This window comes from Dermacentor silvarum, chromosome 8, assembly GCF_013339745.2.
Source record: "Dermacentor silvarum isolate Dsil-2018 chromosome 8, BIME_Dsil_1.4, whole genome shotgun sequence".
NCBI classification, from domain to species: domain Eukaryota; kingdom Metazoa; phylum Arthropoda; class Arachnida; order Ixodida; family Ixodidae; genus Dermacentor; species Dermacentor silvarum.
In genome coordinates, this window is record NC_051161.1 from 31,517,302 (window position 1) to 31,534,919 (window position 17,618).

At 46.2% G+C, this 17,618-nt stretch overlaps 1 protein-coding gene across 6 annotated transcripts in view; it reads right to left on the bottom strand.

Moving 5' to 3' along the window:
* LOC119460957 (utrophin-like) overlaps positions 1–17,618 on the bottom strand; it is a 141,728-nt gene that overhangs the window by 54,684 nt on the left and 69,426 nt on the right. Inside the window, exon 1 of one of the 6 annotated variants that reach the window (XM_049672007.1) lies at positions 13,137–13,282. The exons of the other annotated variants lie outside the window; for them this stretch is intronic. Coding sequence (XP_049527964.1) covers positions 13,137–13,251 — 115 coding nt within the window. The 5' untranslated portion in view covers positions 13,252–13,282. Of the gene's footprint in view, positions 1–13,136; positions 13,283–17,618 lie in introns of those variants that run through there. 6 annotated transcript variants of the gene reach the window in all.

Sequence of the window (17,618 nt, forward strand, 5' to 3'; positions counted from 1 at the left end):
CACGGCGCACTAAACAAGCGTGACGTCAGAGTGCAGCGGCGGAGCAGCCGTCAGTTTAGGAGTAGCCAACATGGACGCCGTTTTCCATTGAGTGATGCGCGCGCAAGAGGTTTTGGACGCAATTAGCCAAATTACCGCAGACGCTGTAGTGACACGAGTTTTTGCCATGGATAAGGTAACGCTTGAGGTCAAATTTGCAAGAGTTTTATTGCCGAATCTAATTGTTCAAATCGGGGAATAGTGAAGAAGAAATGGAACGTCAATGTGTTCATCTGCTGTTTTCGCCTACGCCTACAAATCTCAGGGTCCACTCCAATTTTTCTATTAGAATGCGTGCGAGACGCAGAAGTTATCTCAGTTGATAACCGGTTAACTGATTTGACTGAAATGAGTTACCTTTAAGGCAGGAAGTTCATATTCTACCGACTATTGGAAGCAGAAACTTGATTTCGGGTACAGTTATAAAAAATAGACCAATAAAAAATCGAAGCACAGTCAGAGAGAGAGAGAAAGGGATAGAGGCTTATTTCCCGGATTTTCCGCGTTATAATTTACTTTGTTTTTCTTTCACACATGATCCGAATATGCGGTTCAAAATATCAACGTGCGGACTACCGGCGTGCTTTCTTGTGGCACCTCTCCTTCTCCCCTCCTGTACTGCTCAGAACTTTCCCACATTTCTTATTCAAACCACACCCCTCTTTCTGTACCGTGAATAACAAAGCGTAAAACCGGCAAAAATGTGTGAAGCCTGTGCTCTATCGAAGCCATGGAAGGTTCTCCCAAACAGTAAAATGTCATCAAAATGGTAAAGAACTTGGGAGACGCCTAAGTGTCGCCTTTAAGAGTACAAGGCGATAGCATGTAAGAGTACAACGCTTCCCGGCAACTGCAGCTTATGCAATCGTAACCTTTACCGGGAAGCGCTTGCGGCGAACGCTATGCACGAAGGCGAGCTTTCTGCTTATTTCTTTTTTCTGTCCCCCGCACGGCCGGTGCCGCCGATTCCGCGGGTGCGCAGAAGCGAGCGCCATCTGATGGTGCTGCAGGGAACCGATCGCCGCTTTGTGATTGGTAGAAACGCGGCGTGCCGAGCTATGATTGGTAGAACTTTCGCTCACGGTCAACTCACGGTAAACTCACGAACAACGCCGATGAGACCGGATTTTCTGCGCCACGGAGCCCTTAAAATAGATATTGCTTTAATATGCACGGTAGTGGTTATGTGGCTCACATGCATGTTAGTGGCGCGTTACCTCGCGGTAACGCGCCAGAAGAATCAAATTGGCTTGGAGTGCATACGGCAGGTATTGCCAAATCCTGACTGGGAGCTTGGCACTATCGTTGAAAAGAAAAGTGTACAATCATTGCATTTTACCGGTGCTAACATATGGAGCAGGAACTTGGAGGTCAACAAAGAAGCTCGAGAACAGGTTAAGGACCACACAGAGCGATGGAAAGAAAAATGTTAGGCCTAACGTTAAGAGACAGGAAGAGAGCGGTGAGGATCAGAGAGCGAACGGGGATAGCCGATATTATAATAGACATCAAGAGAAAAAAATGGAGCTGGGCAGGCCATGTAATGCGTAGGGTGGATAACCGGTGGACGGTTAGAGTTACAGAATGGATACCAAGAGAAGGGAAGCGCAGTCGAGGACGGCAGAAAACTAGGTGGGGTGATGAAGTTAGGAAATTTGCAGGCGCAAGTTGGAATCAGCTAGCGCAAGACCGGGGTAATTGGAGATCGCGGGGAGAGGCCTTCGTCCTGCAGTGGACAATAAAAATAGACTCATGTTGACCGCGAGGTTTGCGATTGGTATGCGTCGAAGTGATATGATTATTGTTTCGCATAACCAAATTTATGACTCGCGCGCCCCGTTCTTAACCAGCGGCCAACGAGACCCACGTTGGAAAGACGTTCGTATGGCGCCATGCAGATGGAGATAATAGATATAGGAAACGACTGTTATTACGGAAGGACGACTCGATTCAGGTTGACAAAGAGAGGCGTGCGCATATTCTCCGTGTCTATCTGCCGCTCTCAAAGCGTGACGAGATATGGGGAACGCGGTTCAGTTCAGTTTAACCGAAGTGCATGGGACGCATCCTCGTCCAGGCTGTACAGATGACGGTACCTGTAGGCTGTAGACAGACTCGTATCTCCTGCGTCCTGCAAGCTGCATTCATAAGCATTCAGAAGAGAATGCGAAAGTATGACGCTCAGTGCGCCGTTTGGTACCTTATAATTTGATGTGTGCCTTCTATATTTGCGTAGATTACGTTAATGGCTACATGCCGTCACACCCATGGTTAGGCGAAAAATGGTTCTAGCGTTTCAACTATCCAAATGAATGAATGAATGAATGAATGAATGAATGAATGAATGAATGAATGAATGAATGAATGAATGAATGAAAAAAATAAATTAACGACTCAATCAATCAACCAGTCAATATTAGTATTCGTTTCTTACGCGTCATGCTAATGTCTTTTCATGTGCATAATTATGAGACACTGGAAGCTATCATAATCAAAAGCCTGAGTGCCAGTCATATATTGCGAGATCAAGACACCAAGTGAACATAACGTTCTTTTTTTTATGCGAAAGCATCAAACGGCCTATTAAGCGAAAAAACCGGCGGCGTCTGTAACAGTGAAACGGCACCCAGGTTCCCATTGGCTGCGACGCCACGTCACGAGTGCACCTCGACGGAGCAGAGTGGACGAAAGGAGTTCATAACTAGAAGGGACCGCTCAGCGGCGCTTCAATTGGAAATTAATGCTTTCGCATTCACAACTCATATGAAGTGCTTCGTTGTCCTCGGATTTTTGTCTTGTCTGAATGATATTTAATATCGTGTTTTTTTTTTTGTTTTTGTGGAAGCAGTGATATTACATGTCATTTTTTTTCACGTGTAAAGGCGTGCGAATATATGATATTTCGAATAGGAGTAGAATACTGTATTCATGCACTAGGCTATTAAAAGTTTTCGAATATTCATTTCTATTGTAATATGTTATATATATAATAACAGCAATTATTAAAAAAATGGGGTGGTGGCCCTTATTCGTGATTGAAAATTGGCCTCTGGGCTTATAGCCTCGGGGCACAAATGCTGATGCAAGTGGGGACTAGACTATAATCATTTTGCTGCAGGCGAGCCACGGTTGCTGTGCAGAGGCACCAGTTACTGAGTCAATGCATGGAGTAGCTAACATCTGCTCAATAATCTCAAGTAATTCAGTAAGGATGCCTCGCCTTTAGGCATCTTACGAATTTTATTGCGATAGCCTTATACAGGCGGACTTCGCCCACCTTGGAGGTATCACGTTCCTCTGAGGAAAAAAAAATATGGACTGATTCCGAAAGCAGTACTGTCTGAACCAGCGCCAGAAAGTATTAGATCTCACGAGGGAAGAAATGCGAGAAACCATAACACGTGACGCTCGTTTCAAAGAGTCACTTTGGCGGTAGGCGACAGTGGCTCAGTGGCTAGGTCATTGGGCTGCTGTGCTAAAAGACACAGAGAAGTTCGATCCAACCATCGGTCACGCATACCTTTATAGCATTATATAGGGGGACTTCATCCATTTTAGACGTATCTAACCGAAAACTCGAGCTGCGTTGAGCGTACGCGAACGCGTCACAGGGGACACGAAATCGCAAGTTTGTAAGAGATACGAGAAACGTCACTTTGATAAATGAGAGTGTAGAAGGACGCCCGCGACGCAGGCGCTCGCAGTTGTCGAGACGTCACAATCATCACATCCTAAGTATGATATCAGAGAGCGGTGGTTTAATTCTGGTCTAACCTTTTTTTAATGAATACAATTAGCCAAAACAACTTATTTTTTGGACGATCTCGCCATGTTGGCGTCCCTTTATGTGCTGTGTAATACCTCAAAATCCCATATCGTTCTATACGATTTGCGGTTTTGTAGTATCGCACATTTTTCCTTCAACGAACACAGCACTCAACGTGTGCCAGATACGAATCACCTTTAAGTTGTTTCACACTTACGAGCCCCTCACTTGAGCGGACATCCAGTTCTGAACGACATTACATGTATCAAATGGTGTGAACAAGCCTCCTATATACTTCTTTGTCACGAGACTGTATACTTCGCTTTGTTTCGAAATGAGAAAATAGCAGGCATTTGGTCGAAGACCATTTTATCGAATAATCGCATTCGAATGGAAATTTCGCTTCACGAGCACTCTTAGTAACGTGACGTTATGTGTTGTTACTGACATTCTATACCACGTGTTTCTTTCATTTACCTTTGCGATTTTCTACGCCCTTCCTGGTGCTTGTAAACTTTTGTTGTTTTATTACTTTAAACGTCTGCGATGCACTTCTACTTTAATCGTGTAAATAATTTTTTTCTTAACATGTACTTATTAATCGTGTTAGTAAAATAGCACAAAATAAAGAACCTGAGCGTCAGCTAAACCGTTAGCATGCCAACAAACGCAGAAACAACAGACAAACTGAGATGCACGCGATATAAAAATTGGAGGACGCTTAAGCTTCGCCATTAAGAGTGGAAAGCGACAGCATTCAAAGATCCCTGGCTGCTGCTCATGCTTCCCGGCAACTGCAGCTTCATCAGCATCATCACCGGCAGCAGCAGCAGCAGCAGCCAATATTTATGTCCACTGTAGGACGAAGGCCTCTCCCTGCGATCTCCAATTACCCCTGGCTTGCGCTAGCTGATTCCAACTTGCGCCTGCAAATTTCCTAACTTCATCGTCCCACCTAGTTTGCCGCCATCCTCGACTGCACTTCCCTTGCAACGGCCGCTTATGTAACCGTAATATTTACCGGGAAACGCTGTCGGCGAATGCTATGCACGAAGGCGAGCTTTCTGGTAGAAACGTGGCCTCTAGCGTGGGCCTATCCCGGAGGTAGTGCACAGCCACGCACAGAAGAATTACATCAGTTTGAGGTTTCCGTTATTGTTTCGCACTTTTAATATTTCAGTCTGAGAAGATTTAACATAAAAGGCATGCGCTGTCGATGTTTTGCTTTCGTGACATTTGTTTGTGGGCTGTCATTCTCAAAATTCCGAGGAATAACTTTGTCAAGAATGTAAGACAAGGTATGAGCAACAATTGCGATAGAATTGTGTGGCAATATAATCCGCATATACCGCATGTCATATAGTAAGGCGTGCCATATACATATACCTAAACATATACGGTAATTTTCGCTCACGGGACGCCGACACCGGCACTGGCACCGGATTTTCTGCGACATTTACGCTATCGCGTTAAAGCTACCACGCTTACAAGTGCGAGAATATGGTAGGTGTGGCTAGTTTTACCTCCTCCATCAGATCGAGCAGCTCGCATATACGTCGTGTGTGTGTGTGTGTGTGTGTGTGTGTGTGTGTGTTTTTAGTTCTTTCGTTCCTGAGAAGTGAGCAACACCAGGGCAGCTTTATTGTTCCCTCATAGTTAAGAAAAGGCTGCACGGTGCCACTGAAAAGTGGGTCGCTCCCTGCCATACAGGCGTTCGCCCTCTCGTGCGCTACGATGCTGACATCTACCGGCTACGCAAGACACCTCGCTTGGCGCGCGCCATGGCGCAACGTAGAAACAAGCGGAAGCTTCGAGCGAGCTGGAGTGACGCAGACGCAAAGAAGAGAGGCAAATCAATTAGGACAGAAAGAAGAATAACGCACTGTTAATGAAATTCTGCTAAGAAATAGAATCCATAGAACACAATTTTTTTAATATGTTGCCGGTATAAAATTACTAAGAAAAAGACTTCTTGAAACTACGCTTGCTAAACGGCGGGGGGGGGGGGGGGGGGGGGGTAAGCTTAACATCAGGAATTGTACTAACTATCGGTGCTTCACTACTGGGTTTTAGCCACAGGGGCGTCTTTGATGCCGTTCTTCGGTTTCGTTCAATCGACAAAACGAATAGGATTTTAAATTCCTACTTTTATAAATTATCTTAGCGATAGTTCTGTGTTAAATCCTAGCATTATTATAAATTGTTCCGTTGTAGGAGAATCGTTAATATGTCTGTTTTGATTACTCAGTTGCACATAGCTTGCAGTTTCTTGGCATATCATGCAAAAGTTCAGGTGACCAATACTTGGCCAATACCCCATGGTGGGTGCGAGCCATATTATAGGATCATCATCATCATCATCATCAGTAGGTGATTTTGCCGCGCTCCGGAACGAATAAAAAACAAGAATACTGGCAGCTCGTATACACAATGAACAGGGCCCGCATTCACAAAGTTTTTCGTTCGTAGGTGTTCTGTTGTCAGTTCACGTGCACTGGCGTATAGGTAGTTGGTGACAGCAGGGGCCAGCCAAACGTACAATGTCCAACATAATATTATCGACTAACGCAGTTTTCTACGAAATAAAAGCATCGTTAATTCGGCCCCCGGAACGCGTCGGTGCACTTTCCTCGTAAGGGTAAGGGAGTGCCGTATAGCCTATCAGCGTGCACTGGACGCTCATTATTTCCTCTAATCCCGGACGCCTTTCACCTCCCAGTGCAAACCGGGCGTACACGCTGCAGGCTCGGTAAGAATATTGGTTCACGGAGGATGCGCGGGTGAATAAGCGGCTCAAGATCCTGCGTGCGCTACCGACTGAGAGCTATACGTGCAACGGGGAGTAAATCTTCGGCAAAGGCTGTCTCGCGTAGCATATACTGTCTCGCTCTAGGTATCACACATGCTAAAAAAGAAAAAAAAATATAGAAGGAAGAATTAAAGTAATAAACTATATACTAATGAAGCAAACCAAGCGCGACGGTCCGAGCGCGCTAATGGAAGGATTAGCTTCATTATTTTCGTTAGGGTGGCTGCTAAAAAAGAAATAAAGAAGGAAGAAATGAAGGAATAAACAGTACTAATGTAACGCTACATTACTGCATATTAGCGTATTTCTTACCCTATACTTTTTGTGTATATGTATTCACATATGTTTTCTAATTATTGTATATGTTATAGTCTTTGATTGTATTCGCCACCCTTACACCATGCATCTAGGGGCCTGTAATGTATATATAAATAAATTAAATAAATAAATAAATAAATAAATAAATAAATAAATAAATAAATAAATAAATAAATAAATAAATAAATAAATAAATAAATAAATAAATAAATAAATAAATAAATAAATAAACATTGAAACAAACCAAGCGCAACGTTCCGAGCATGCTAACGGAAGGATTGGCTTCGTTATTTTCATTAGTGTGGCTTCTTTTCTGAGCGTGCGTCATACATAGCGCATGCAGGGCAGTATTGAAAGGGTTTACCGACTATTCTGTTCGTCGAATCGCTCGGCTGTGTGTATGAATAATCAATGGAAAGTCTGTATACGAACGAGTTTGATTTTAAACAGCATAGACTCAGTGGTTCTAAGCTTTCTATTGCAGGGAACAAGGTCGCAGGTTAGATTCCCTGCCATCCGATGGAAGCGAAACGCAGGAACGCTTTAGTACTAAGCTTTTGGGCGAACGTAAGAAAACCCCGTGTGGTCGAAATTAATCCGAAGTCGTCCAATGCGGCGTCTCTCGTGGTCCCTATGTTGCTTCGTTAAGGTCAATTAAATAATTATACGGTAAATAATTGATCAATGAGAAGATCAATCACACGTTAAGGTAGTCGTAAGAACAAACGCTGGCAGGCCTCTGACGAACAATTCTTACAAAGGAGAGAGGGAGAGAAAAGTCATAAGGGAAAGGCAGGGAGGTTAACCAGGCTGAGCCCGGTAGGCTACCCTGTACTGGGGAAGGGGGAGAAGGGATTGAAAGAGGAGAAGGAAGAGAGAAGTTCACACCTTGCGCATTTACACAGTCAAGCGTTCATCGCTGAGTTTCGTCACAGGTGGTCATACAGGCCAGTGCACCTAAAAAAAAAAAAAAAACGCAGCAGCGCCTTTGTAGCCCTGTACATAGCAGACGCACGAGGCCACGCGGGTCCAAGATCTTCTGCTCCTTACAAAGGAAAAGCTTTGCGAGCTCAGTATTATAGATACCTGTGCCAAGGCAGCAGTTATACGCTTAAAAATTCCGGAAACTTGGGTTCAATACACGATGCCTTTAAAAGAGCCTTTGAAAGCACTTCGTTCGCATGAACCATTCCATGTTCTCGTCATTTAATAACAAAGAAATCCAAAGCTACGCAGGTTCGCTCCTGTACCTTTCTCATATAAAAGTGCAGCAATCATTTATTATATAAGCGACAGAAAAGTTCTTTCTTCTTTTTAATTTTCGTGTCATACTTTACAAGAGTCATATAAAACGATAAGTCAAGGACTACTGATGCTAGTGACAAAAAGCAAATATAAGGCCGCTTAAAGGAAAGGCGGCACGAACAATGGAGGATAGTCTTGAAGCCAAGTACGTAGGTGAAGATCTTTATAATACACGATATGATTAAGCAAATTGACTCTAGAGGACAGCCAATAAAATAGCTGACATTTGCCGAAGCTTAATAAAAAGCGTTCTGGTTTACCCTCTCACTCTCAGAAACGATATCAAGATGAAGTTGACAATGGACCACAACGATAGTGCAACGCAACGCACGTGAGTTTTCAGGAGAAGCCGGCTAGACAATCGACCACTCACGGCGAAAAAGCTACAGGGGCTCTAACCTCAGCCGCCACCTTTACACAGAACTGGAAGAGTGCTGCTATGGTTTCCCGAAGGACAAGCGTAGACTGCACGATGCAGTTTTAAGTTGCAGGTGGCTTGGCGGGAACGTGAAGGAGTGAAAAGTTTAATAAAGCACGGTCCGCGCAGCACGTCCGCATCAGCCTGGAGAACAAAGCGGTCGTTTGTAAACGTCAGTTCGTTAAGGGGCTTGTTTTGACAAGCGCAGGCGCTCCGTTCAGATGAAGCATATGTGGGAACCCGACTCCGCTGCACAGCGGTATATGCTGCGCGCGGCTCTTTCATCAGAGCCGCCTGTATATTACGCAACGCCACGGGAAGCCGCGTGGTGGCGTTCTTTAATCATGCGTACTGTGGAACTGAGCGCCGAAATCTGGACGTCTCTATATCACTTTAGTAGTATTTAGGCATCACCAAAAGCACACGCTTGCACACTCATAAGAAACGCTATAGTGTGCTGCGTTGGCGCCAACGGTAAAGGTGACAATTAGTTTCGTACATCGACGCAAGCGTTTGCAGGCCTTCAAATCGCAAGTCCCAAATGACGTGCCGCTCATTTTCAGTACGATCAAGTGTAGGTCGAACAACCGGTGTCTATGGAGTCAGCGTTCCGACAAGAGGACTGGTCTTCGTCAGGGACAGTCAGTCAGCGGACAGTCAGCGGACAGTCAGCGTTGCCAAAGGCAACACTGACACTGCCTTGACGAAGACTAACCATTTTGTCGAAGCGCTGGATTCTGAGACATCTCTTGTCCAACTACGGTTGAACATTTCAAGTTGTCATCTTCCTATGAAGTTTTGTCTGTTTCATATTAAGCATGAACTTTATTAGAGCCTTATGGAGTTCTATGTAAGGTTCAGTGGCCTATGGTATTGGTCGAACCTAACTGTCTTTAAATTAGTTGATATACTGGAGATGCTGTCGCCTTGGTTCAGCGAACCACGACGACGCTACGCCGACTGCTGCCTTTCGAGACAGCCACCGCCCTACCTGGTTCCGCGAACTGACCGCTATGGAGAGGCGAATCTTGAAAGGGGCCCGTGTCTGGCAATCCCGGGGGAACGACATCAACGTTCGGTTCCCAAGGTGTCAACCGCTGCCTGTGTTCGGGGGCGACCTAACAAGATTGGAGGCGGAGCCCGGCGGGAAACGACGACACATCACGTGCGGGATATGGCCACCTGATCCAAGATGCTGATTGGCTAAAAGAACTACAGTGTGTTCCCTCGTCGAGTGAAAGAGGGAAACGAAAGGGATAAAACAGGGGACTTGAGTGTTGTGAAGGAGGCTTGAGGCTTGACCATGTAGAGCACGCTTGACGATGTAGAGCACGCTCGACCATGTAGAACGCTCGGAGATGTAAACGCTACCACATGCAAAGATGTTAGCACGTAGACGGCTCCAATATCATGGAGCCCACCCTGTAATATACCATGTACAGTGTATATAAAACAGTTTTGTAATCTCCCTGGATAGCGACCCCTCCTTGCACCATACGAACAGTTCAACGACACGTACATGGATGCGCAGCAACACATGTATACAGCACACAGATAGTTCGCTTAATAAGTAGGTTTGCGTAACTGACATATAAGTAGTTAATGTAAGCATATTAATGTACAGGTAGAGAGCTTTTCTGGCACACAGGGTCTACAGTAGCGTCTTATAAATACGGTAACGCAAAAACAGGTTGACAAGAGAGCACTAGATGATTAAATTTTAAAACAGCAAAAATGCATTCACAACTTCAATAGGCGTAATTAGGCGCATATACGTCATTCATGTCGCCATTTCTGTACACTGTAACCGCTCGTAACAATCTCACTGCCACCAGCTGCTATTGATGGAAGCAATAATTGTAAGATGACTTAGTTTATGGAGTGTACTTAAGAATCGCGCCTACAGCAAAGCAGCATTTTGTCCACAGAAGAAGATATAACAGTTATTGGTAATGAAGCGAACTCAACAGACAAGCACTTTCTTTCTCGATTTGAGTATGTCGTTTAAAGGATAGCGGCTTCTGTTTTGATAGAGATATAAGAGGAACAAATCACGATATACCCAGACCAAGTGAGACCGAGGATCGAATTAACAATATACTCAAACGTCGCACACATGCGAGTACCGCAGTCCGCAACATACACCCTGGAGCATTCGCTGCCAACCGGTCGAAGTGTGGTTCCATGCAGCGCTTGACGCAACATAATCGACGGGCGAAAGCCAATACTGCGTATACCACGCAGACCACGCGAGTTGGAGACGCGAGATGGAGCAATGCATCGCGTGTTCAGGTACGCGTGTGCGACAATTGATCGATGAACTCGAGTCGATATGCGTCCACTTGCCGCAGAGGCGAGACTCGACTGGTACACCAGAGTGTCGTATACCTTTAGTGCAAACACAGATGAGGGCAAAATTGCTTTCCACAACCGAGTGAGGCACGGTACTGGACACTTTCCCGATAGCAACGAAACCTAAGTTCCATTCTCTGCACACTCGTCTGTAGGGTGATGACCTCTTATTTGTTTTTGTACCTCCTTTACGCCCTGTGGGCCTTTCCGATGAGATCCGCTTGGGCACTGCCACGACCAACGCTGTATACCATGGCGATAGTCGGGTACCTGCTCGAGAGAACATACACAAATTGTGTATGTGCGACCTCGTGTTGCTCAGGACGAGGTCGAGGACGAGGTCGCGTGTTCGTTTCATGGCCGCGGCGGCTGCGTTGCAAAGGGGACGGAAAGAAAAAAAACAAAAAAAAAACCCGCTCCCGTACTTAGATTTATGTGCGCTGTAAAAAACTCCTGACAGTCAAAATTAATCCGGAGCCGTTCACTACGGGGTTCCTCATGCAGGAATTTCACTCGGCGGCTTCGGGATATTACACCCCATAATTATTTTTAATAGATGCTATTTTAGGCGTGCTGGACGAAAACAAAATTCCAATCACATCTGACAATACTTAGAACCTCAGTATTGGAAATGCTAATAACTAAATTTTAATTTTCTATGGGAACGTCCGCGAAAAGAGACAGCACTCTCACGTTGTTCTCACGTGATTAGACAGCGTATGTGATGCTTCGAGGGCGTAATGCCAGCTCAACACGGAGGTCTTCAGTGGAAAATGTAAACGACTCACGTTACTTTTGTTAACAACTGTATACAGCTGTGATTTTGATACGTCATTAAACGTTTCGAATACATAAGTGTCTACTCGAGTGATATCATACATCCACGAGTAAACGTTATTTCACCGGCATTACCTATTTCTTTTTTTGTTTCTCTTTTTCTTTCAGCCGCTTATCTCGGGCGAAGAATAGGCGGCTCAAATTACCGAATAAAGTTGTTTTTTTCTCTCGCTCTCTCTCTATCTCAAGATAAGGACATGATTTACCACTCGTACGAAGTGTGTAGACTGACAAAGTGAAGAAGCCGGGTCGGGGGGACCCTTGACTTTCTGCTGTTTCATTCGTGTTCCAGTGCAGGCCGATTTACTCTCGAGCCGCCCAGCACGACCGCACGCGTGCGGTCGTGCGAAAAATTGCATATGTTGAATGCTTGTGCACGAACTTCGGTTTACTTTACACTGTGTATACTGTGTACACAGTGTAAACCGTACACAGTGTAAACCGAAATTTGTGCACAAGCGTCCGACATGTGCAATTTTTCGCACGACCACACGCGTGCGGTTTGCGGCGCTGGGCGGCTCGAGTGTAGATCAGCCATAGAGAGCGGCAATATGTGAGATATCGCATAATTACGCTTTTCACGGTATGAGGGTATACAATAGCAATAGTTTGACAGTTTCGGCGGTCGTGATTGCTCCTCCGAGGTAACAAGGGAAGTAAACGTGACTTTTTTCAGTAGGAAAGAAGGAACTGAAGTTGCTCAAGGTTCAAACCATCAGTGAAAGAAGCGCGTCAGATGCGTGCACCAGAAAGCGATAAAAGTGCACTTGGTAAGTCGAACGAAGAGCAAGAATGTGATACGTGCACTGCAGCATCGAGTGGGTTGCGAGAACAGTGAGACGTGGCTGGTTCGCGGATTTCTCGATAGCGTCCCAAAGCGGCACATGGGACTATGAGAGACACCACGTAGTAGCGAACTTCAGCCTAATTTTCACCCCCCGAGATTCTTTAGCTCGCGCCGAAATTTTGTCACACAAGCGCGTTTTTGCATTCCGCCCCCATCGGAATGTAATCACGGCGTCCGAAAATTGCTGCAAGTAAAATAAAAGTATAGTCAAGCGGTTAAAACTACCTGAGCAGTGAAAATAATAAAGATGTTGAGCGCTGAAGAAATCTCTAGAAAAAAGCATCGTTTAATTTTAATCTTGCCGCATATGCGGCTTAGTATGCCCGGCCCGTCCACAACAATGCCTTCCGACTCCTGATTACCCGAGCGGCGTTTGGCATTGGCTTCACGCTTCACGCTTGTCGATACAAATACAATAAAAAGAGGCAAAAACGCATGCACTCACGCTGTTCGGGGACCGCCTGGAGCGTTCCGAAGTAAGGAGGTAACACCAGCGGACCGAGGCCCGAACCCTGAGGGCCGGGCCGGCCGAGCACGACTCCTTCGTGAATGGTCAGCATGGCACACTGGCTGCCATCAAAAGCTGCCCGACGGGTTTCAAATTGACTCGACAGTCCAATCACACGCCCGCCGCGTTAACAACCTTGTGAAAAAAAAATAAAGGACAATCGACAGAGATGAGCGCCAAACAGCACCGGGGGAGTCTCGGCCGCTGCCTCGGACAAGAGACAGGCAGCGTCGGTCGCAAGCTTACGCCCCCGGAGCCTGGCGACGTGGGTCGCGTGGCCAAAGAGGCCGTGGCGGATCCGGTGTCGCGGTCCCGCAGATCGAAAGCCCTGTAGCTGCGGCCGCGCGAACCCCTCGCCCGACCGCGGCGGCGCCTTGCGAAACGGTTTCCTTCGATGATGCCCCGGCCTCGCGATTGGCTCATTCAGCGGAGGAAAGTAAACTTCTGCCGATTTACCACGGAAGCTGTCCCGAAAAGTATGACGTGCGCCCCACGAATATTTGCGGCAACGGCAAAATAAACCAAAGAGAAGTTGGAAAAACGCAGTCGTGGCTATATGGTATATACTAAAGTATCAGGCGGTCTTATATATATACAGAGTTACAACACATTTTGCCCCCCCCCCCCCCGCCCCCCTCACGAGTAAAACGCAGGCGCTGCACGCATGTCCTCCTGTGACCCCCTGTACAGCCGTGAGCAAAAGTGTACGGACGATGGGCTCGCTGAAAAAAAAAATTAATTTATTGGTCATTGAGACGCGTAAACTGAGATTGACAAGTGCACTGGGAAGTTCGCGATGCTGAGTTTGGAACGCATGCTGTCCCCACTTTCAAGTTGCATTCATAGTCAGAGAAATTTAAAAAAAAATCGTCTTTTATTGCCGTACCCATGGTCCCTTTACTTCTGCTCTGTTCTTGATGAGATTTTTTTGTTTTGATAATTTTTTTCGTAGTATTTTTAATAAATATGCTGTTTGAAATTAATACCATTGGAAAGATAATTTCTTCTTCTACAATTTGATACCATACATTTCAACATGAATCATTTCCTGTGGCTGGAAAAAAAATAATAGCCAGACTACCCGAAAACTACCGATTTTCCCGCAGTCACGAAGTGTTAAATGAAATGAAATACTTTTATTGGCAACTATAAGTGGTACAGCAATACTGTGACCACGCATCTGCATCCTTAGCCAATTAGGCTAGTAATGGATCTATTACATAAAAATATTCCAAAACAGATGAACGCAAAAGGCAATCGAAAAGGCACACACATCACAAAAATATATCATAAAAAAAGTGGATACATGGATAGTGAATACAGAGGATATAATTGATATTCCCAAAATCTATGTAATGTTTAATGAAGCTAACGGATAGGTTACGTGCGGTACACTTTTACGTCTAATGTTAATAAGACAAAGAATTTTGTGGTATTTGTGGTATTATGTGTTTTTTTTTAAGCGGCTATAAAATTCCGGGTATGCTAAATCCACAGGGGTATTTCACTGGGCTTCTGACCAATTCAAATTCATGCAATTCGCCTGCCTTGTGTTACGATGGGACCGCTCTAGGTACGATGACGGAAAGGAATCGTTAGTGCATGCTATTTTGTGAATTAGAACTGCAGTTTTATAATTACGAGTACATCACATAATGAACTTTGCCTTCAATCCTGTTAAAAATTAACTCGGAGGTGATTACGTAAATTACTCATTCCCGATATAAAGTGGGATCCACGCGAAAGTGTACTAAAATAGTTCTTCCCATTAGCTATCGCGAAAATCGACACTAATTTTGGTTGCGTCGTCATAGACGACGGAAATCGCTCGTGAAGTGCGTTTCGAATGCCGCTAGTTGAAAGCCTTAGCCACGACGCTGATGCGGCATCAACATGCCAACCTATCCGTTACACCTTCATCTGTGTGTTAAGGCCAACAAAAGCGGTTTCGACGGTAAGGAACGCGAAGAGACGGTTATACTTTCTCCACTTACTTTAAGATTCTGCCTTAAGCCCCAAACCAGAGTAGTTGAACAAAAAAATAACAGTCGGTAATAAGAACCGAGTCGAAAAGCGATTATCTTCCCACGCAGTCTTCGGATCTGAGAAACAAATATAAATTCTGGAGTTTTACGTGCCAAAGACCATGATCCGATGAGACACTCCGTAGTGGGGGTTTTGCACGGTACACGGGCGTTTTTGTATTCCGTCCCCATCGAAATGTAGTCGCCGCGGACGGTTATAGAACCAGCAGCCTCGCCCCTATAGCAACGCAACGCCACATAGCCGCTGAGCCACCACGGCGGGTTTTGTGAGGAGACTATAAAGCAAAAGCGATCAGCAACATTTCATTTCAGCATTGCTCTAATGTTTTAGCGTTACTTTTACCGGCTTAAACACAGCATGCGATATATGCCAGGCTTCGGCTGTAGAGTTCGTGGTTGATAGGGACAAGATTCTAATGACCAAGGCACCGAGAATCTCCTCGAAAGACGAGACGAAGACGGCGCATATGAAAAAAATAAGAAATAAAAAAGACTTAATGTAGACAGATTACAATATGAATTGAGACCGTGAACACACCTGTTGATGGCGAGCAGTTCGAGTGCTACCACTGGTCCACCGTGTTTGAGTGACTGACTGTATATATGGGATCGGCAGCGCATCATTTGTATTCCGTTCTCACCAAACCCGCGCAGCCCAGTCACATGTCTACTGATCGCTTCAGCCACTGATGAACGAGATCCTAAAAAAGTTCACCGACGATTACTATACTCCCTAATGCGAAATTTGAGCGCAGCTCTATACGTGTTTTCATTTCGCGATATATTGGCTGGCGCGGACAACCTGTCTCGTGTGGCATGTTGCAAACGGAGCGAAGTATAGCGCGACTGCCTTGCTAAGCGCGAGAGACAGCGCGTGGGTGACGCTTGGGCGCGATTCACAGCAGCAGCCGCAGAAAGACCTCCATTCATGCTGCGCTTCGTTTTCGTATACCGATATGGTATCGTCGGATGCGCTCGCCGTATGCCATCGGTGAACAGACGATGGTGTGCTACTCTGGCGCCATCTCGTAGCGGTCGTCGCCCGTCTTGCGCGGCACTACCCTTTTCTTCTCACGCTTTCTCTATACCCTCCTCCTCCGCTTTCCACCTCGTGGTTCCGCTGCACCCTCCTCCTTCGCTTTTCTCCTCGCCCTCTCTTGGCTGTCGCCGTCTTTCATCGCACACTGCACTCCGCGTTCGCTCTTTCATTCTGCGCAGTGCTCGTCCGCTCGGTTACGCCGAGGGACAACGCCGTTGCTGACGCCGACGTTCAACGCAAGAACGGGTAAGAGCTGCGCTCTAAAAAAAAAAAAAAAAGAAAGAAAAAAAAAACGTGGGCAGCTTCCACTAGTGGCGCAAGGCTGGAGTAAACAGCGGAGCTTCTGATCGACCTAGCTTCTTCCAAGTTTTACTAGGCTCCACACTTGCCGGGGCGTGACTGGTAGAAACCTGCCGTGCCACCGCCAGAGGCGCCTGCTGCAGTCGCGGACACCACGCGCGTTTGGCGCGAACGCGTGGAAACGCGGGCGGCGTCGGCAGCAGCTCTGCGCGTTGCCTCGTTGGTGCTGCTACAATTTATCTCTCTCTCGCTCTCATTTTCTCTCTCCCTCTCCCGAGCACTGCGCGCGCATGCTCTCCTTTCCTCTCCTTAACGTCCCATGTCAAGGCAACAAGTGCGCGGCACGGAGAGGAGGTGAAACATACGCCGCTCCGCGAGGTGGTTGCTAGGCAACCCAGGTGTCTCATCGCTCAGCGATGTTTTTTCGAGCACGTTTTTACGGATAGCTTAAACAGCTTTGCTGTTAAAAGGGCTCATGCGTTGCCCCATTGTGCTGCGCCGTTAATCCATCCGTGGTGCTTCGATCTGTCCAAGTGGCTCAGCGGACGGAAAGATTAACGGCAGGCATTGAGAGACAAAGCTTACGCGCAGTGTTCACTCACTCTTTCTAGCCCTCTTAATCTTCCTTAACTATTTTCTCCAAGCAATGCAGCAAACTGGATGACTGCCTGTTGACCCTGGCCTGTTTAAACTTTCCTCTATTTGCCTCTTCGGTCATCGCGGTTTGGTACTGCGATCTCTCAGACTGCAACGAGAAACAAGGGGATAGAAAATGGCGCGAAGAAGAGAAAATATAACTTAAAAAACACACACACAAAATGCTACACACAGATGTCGCGAGGACGCGAGAGTGTCACCCTCTCAGCAGCGAAGAATTCGACTTTCCATTGGCCGCGAGCGAAGTGCGTCTCTCCTCGAGATCCCGGCGTCCTTTGTCACCCTTCACAGCAAAACTATACAACGACGCGAATTTCTTTCGTCGTGTCCGCCACCGCAGCCACAGCCAATCAGAGCGTGCAAGAGAGCAACATCTCA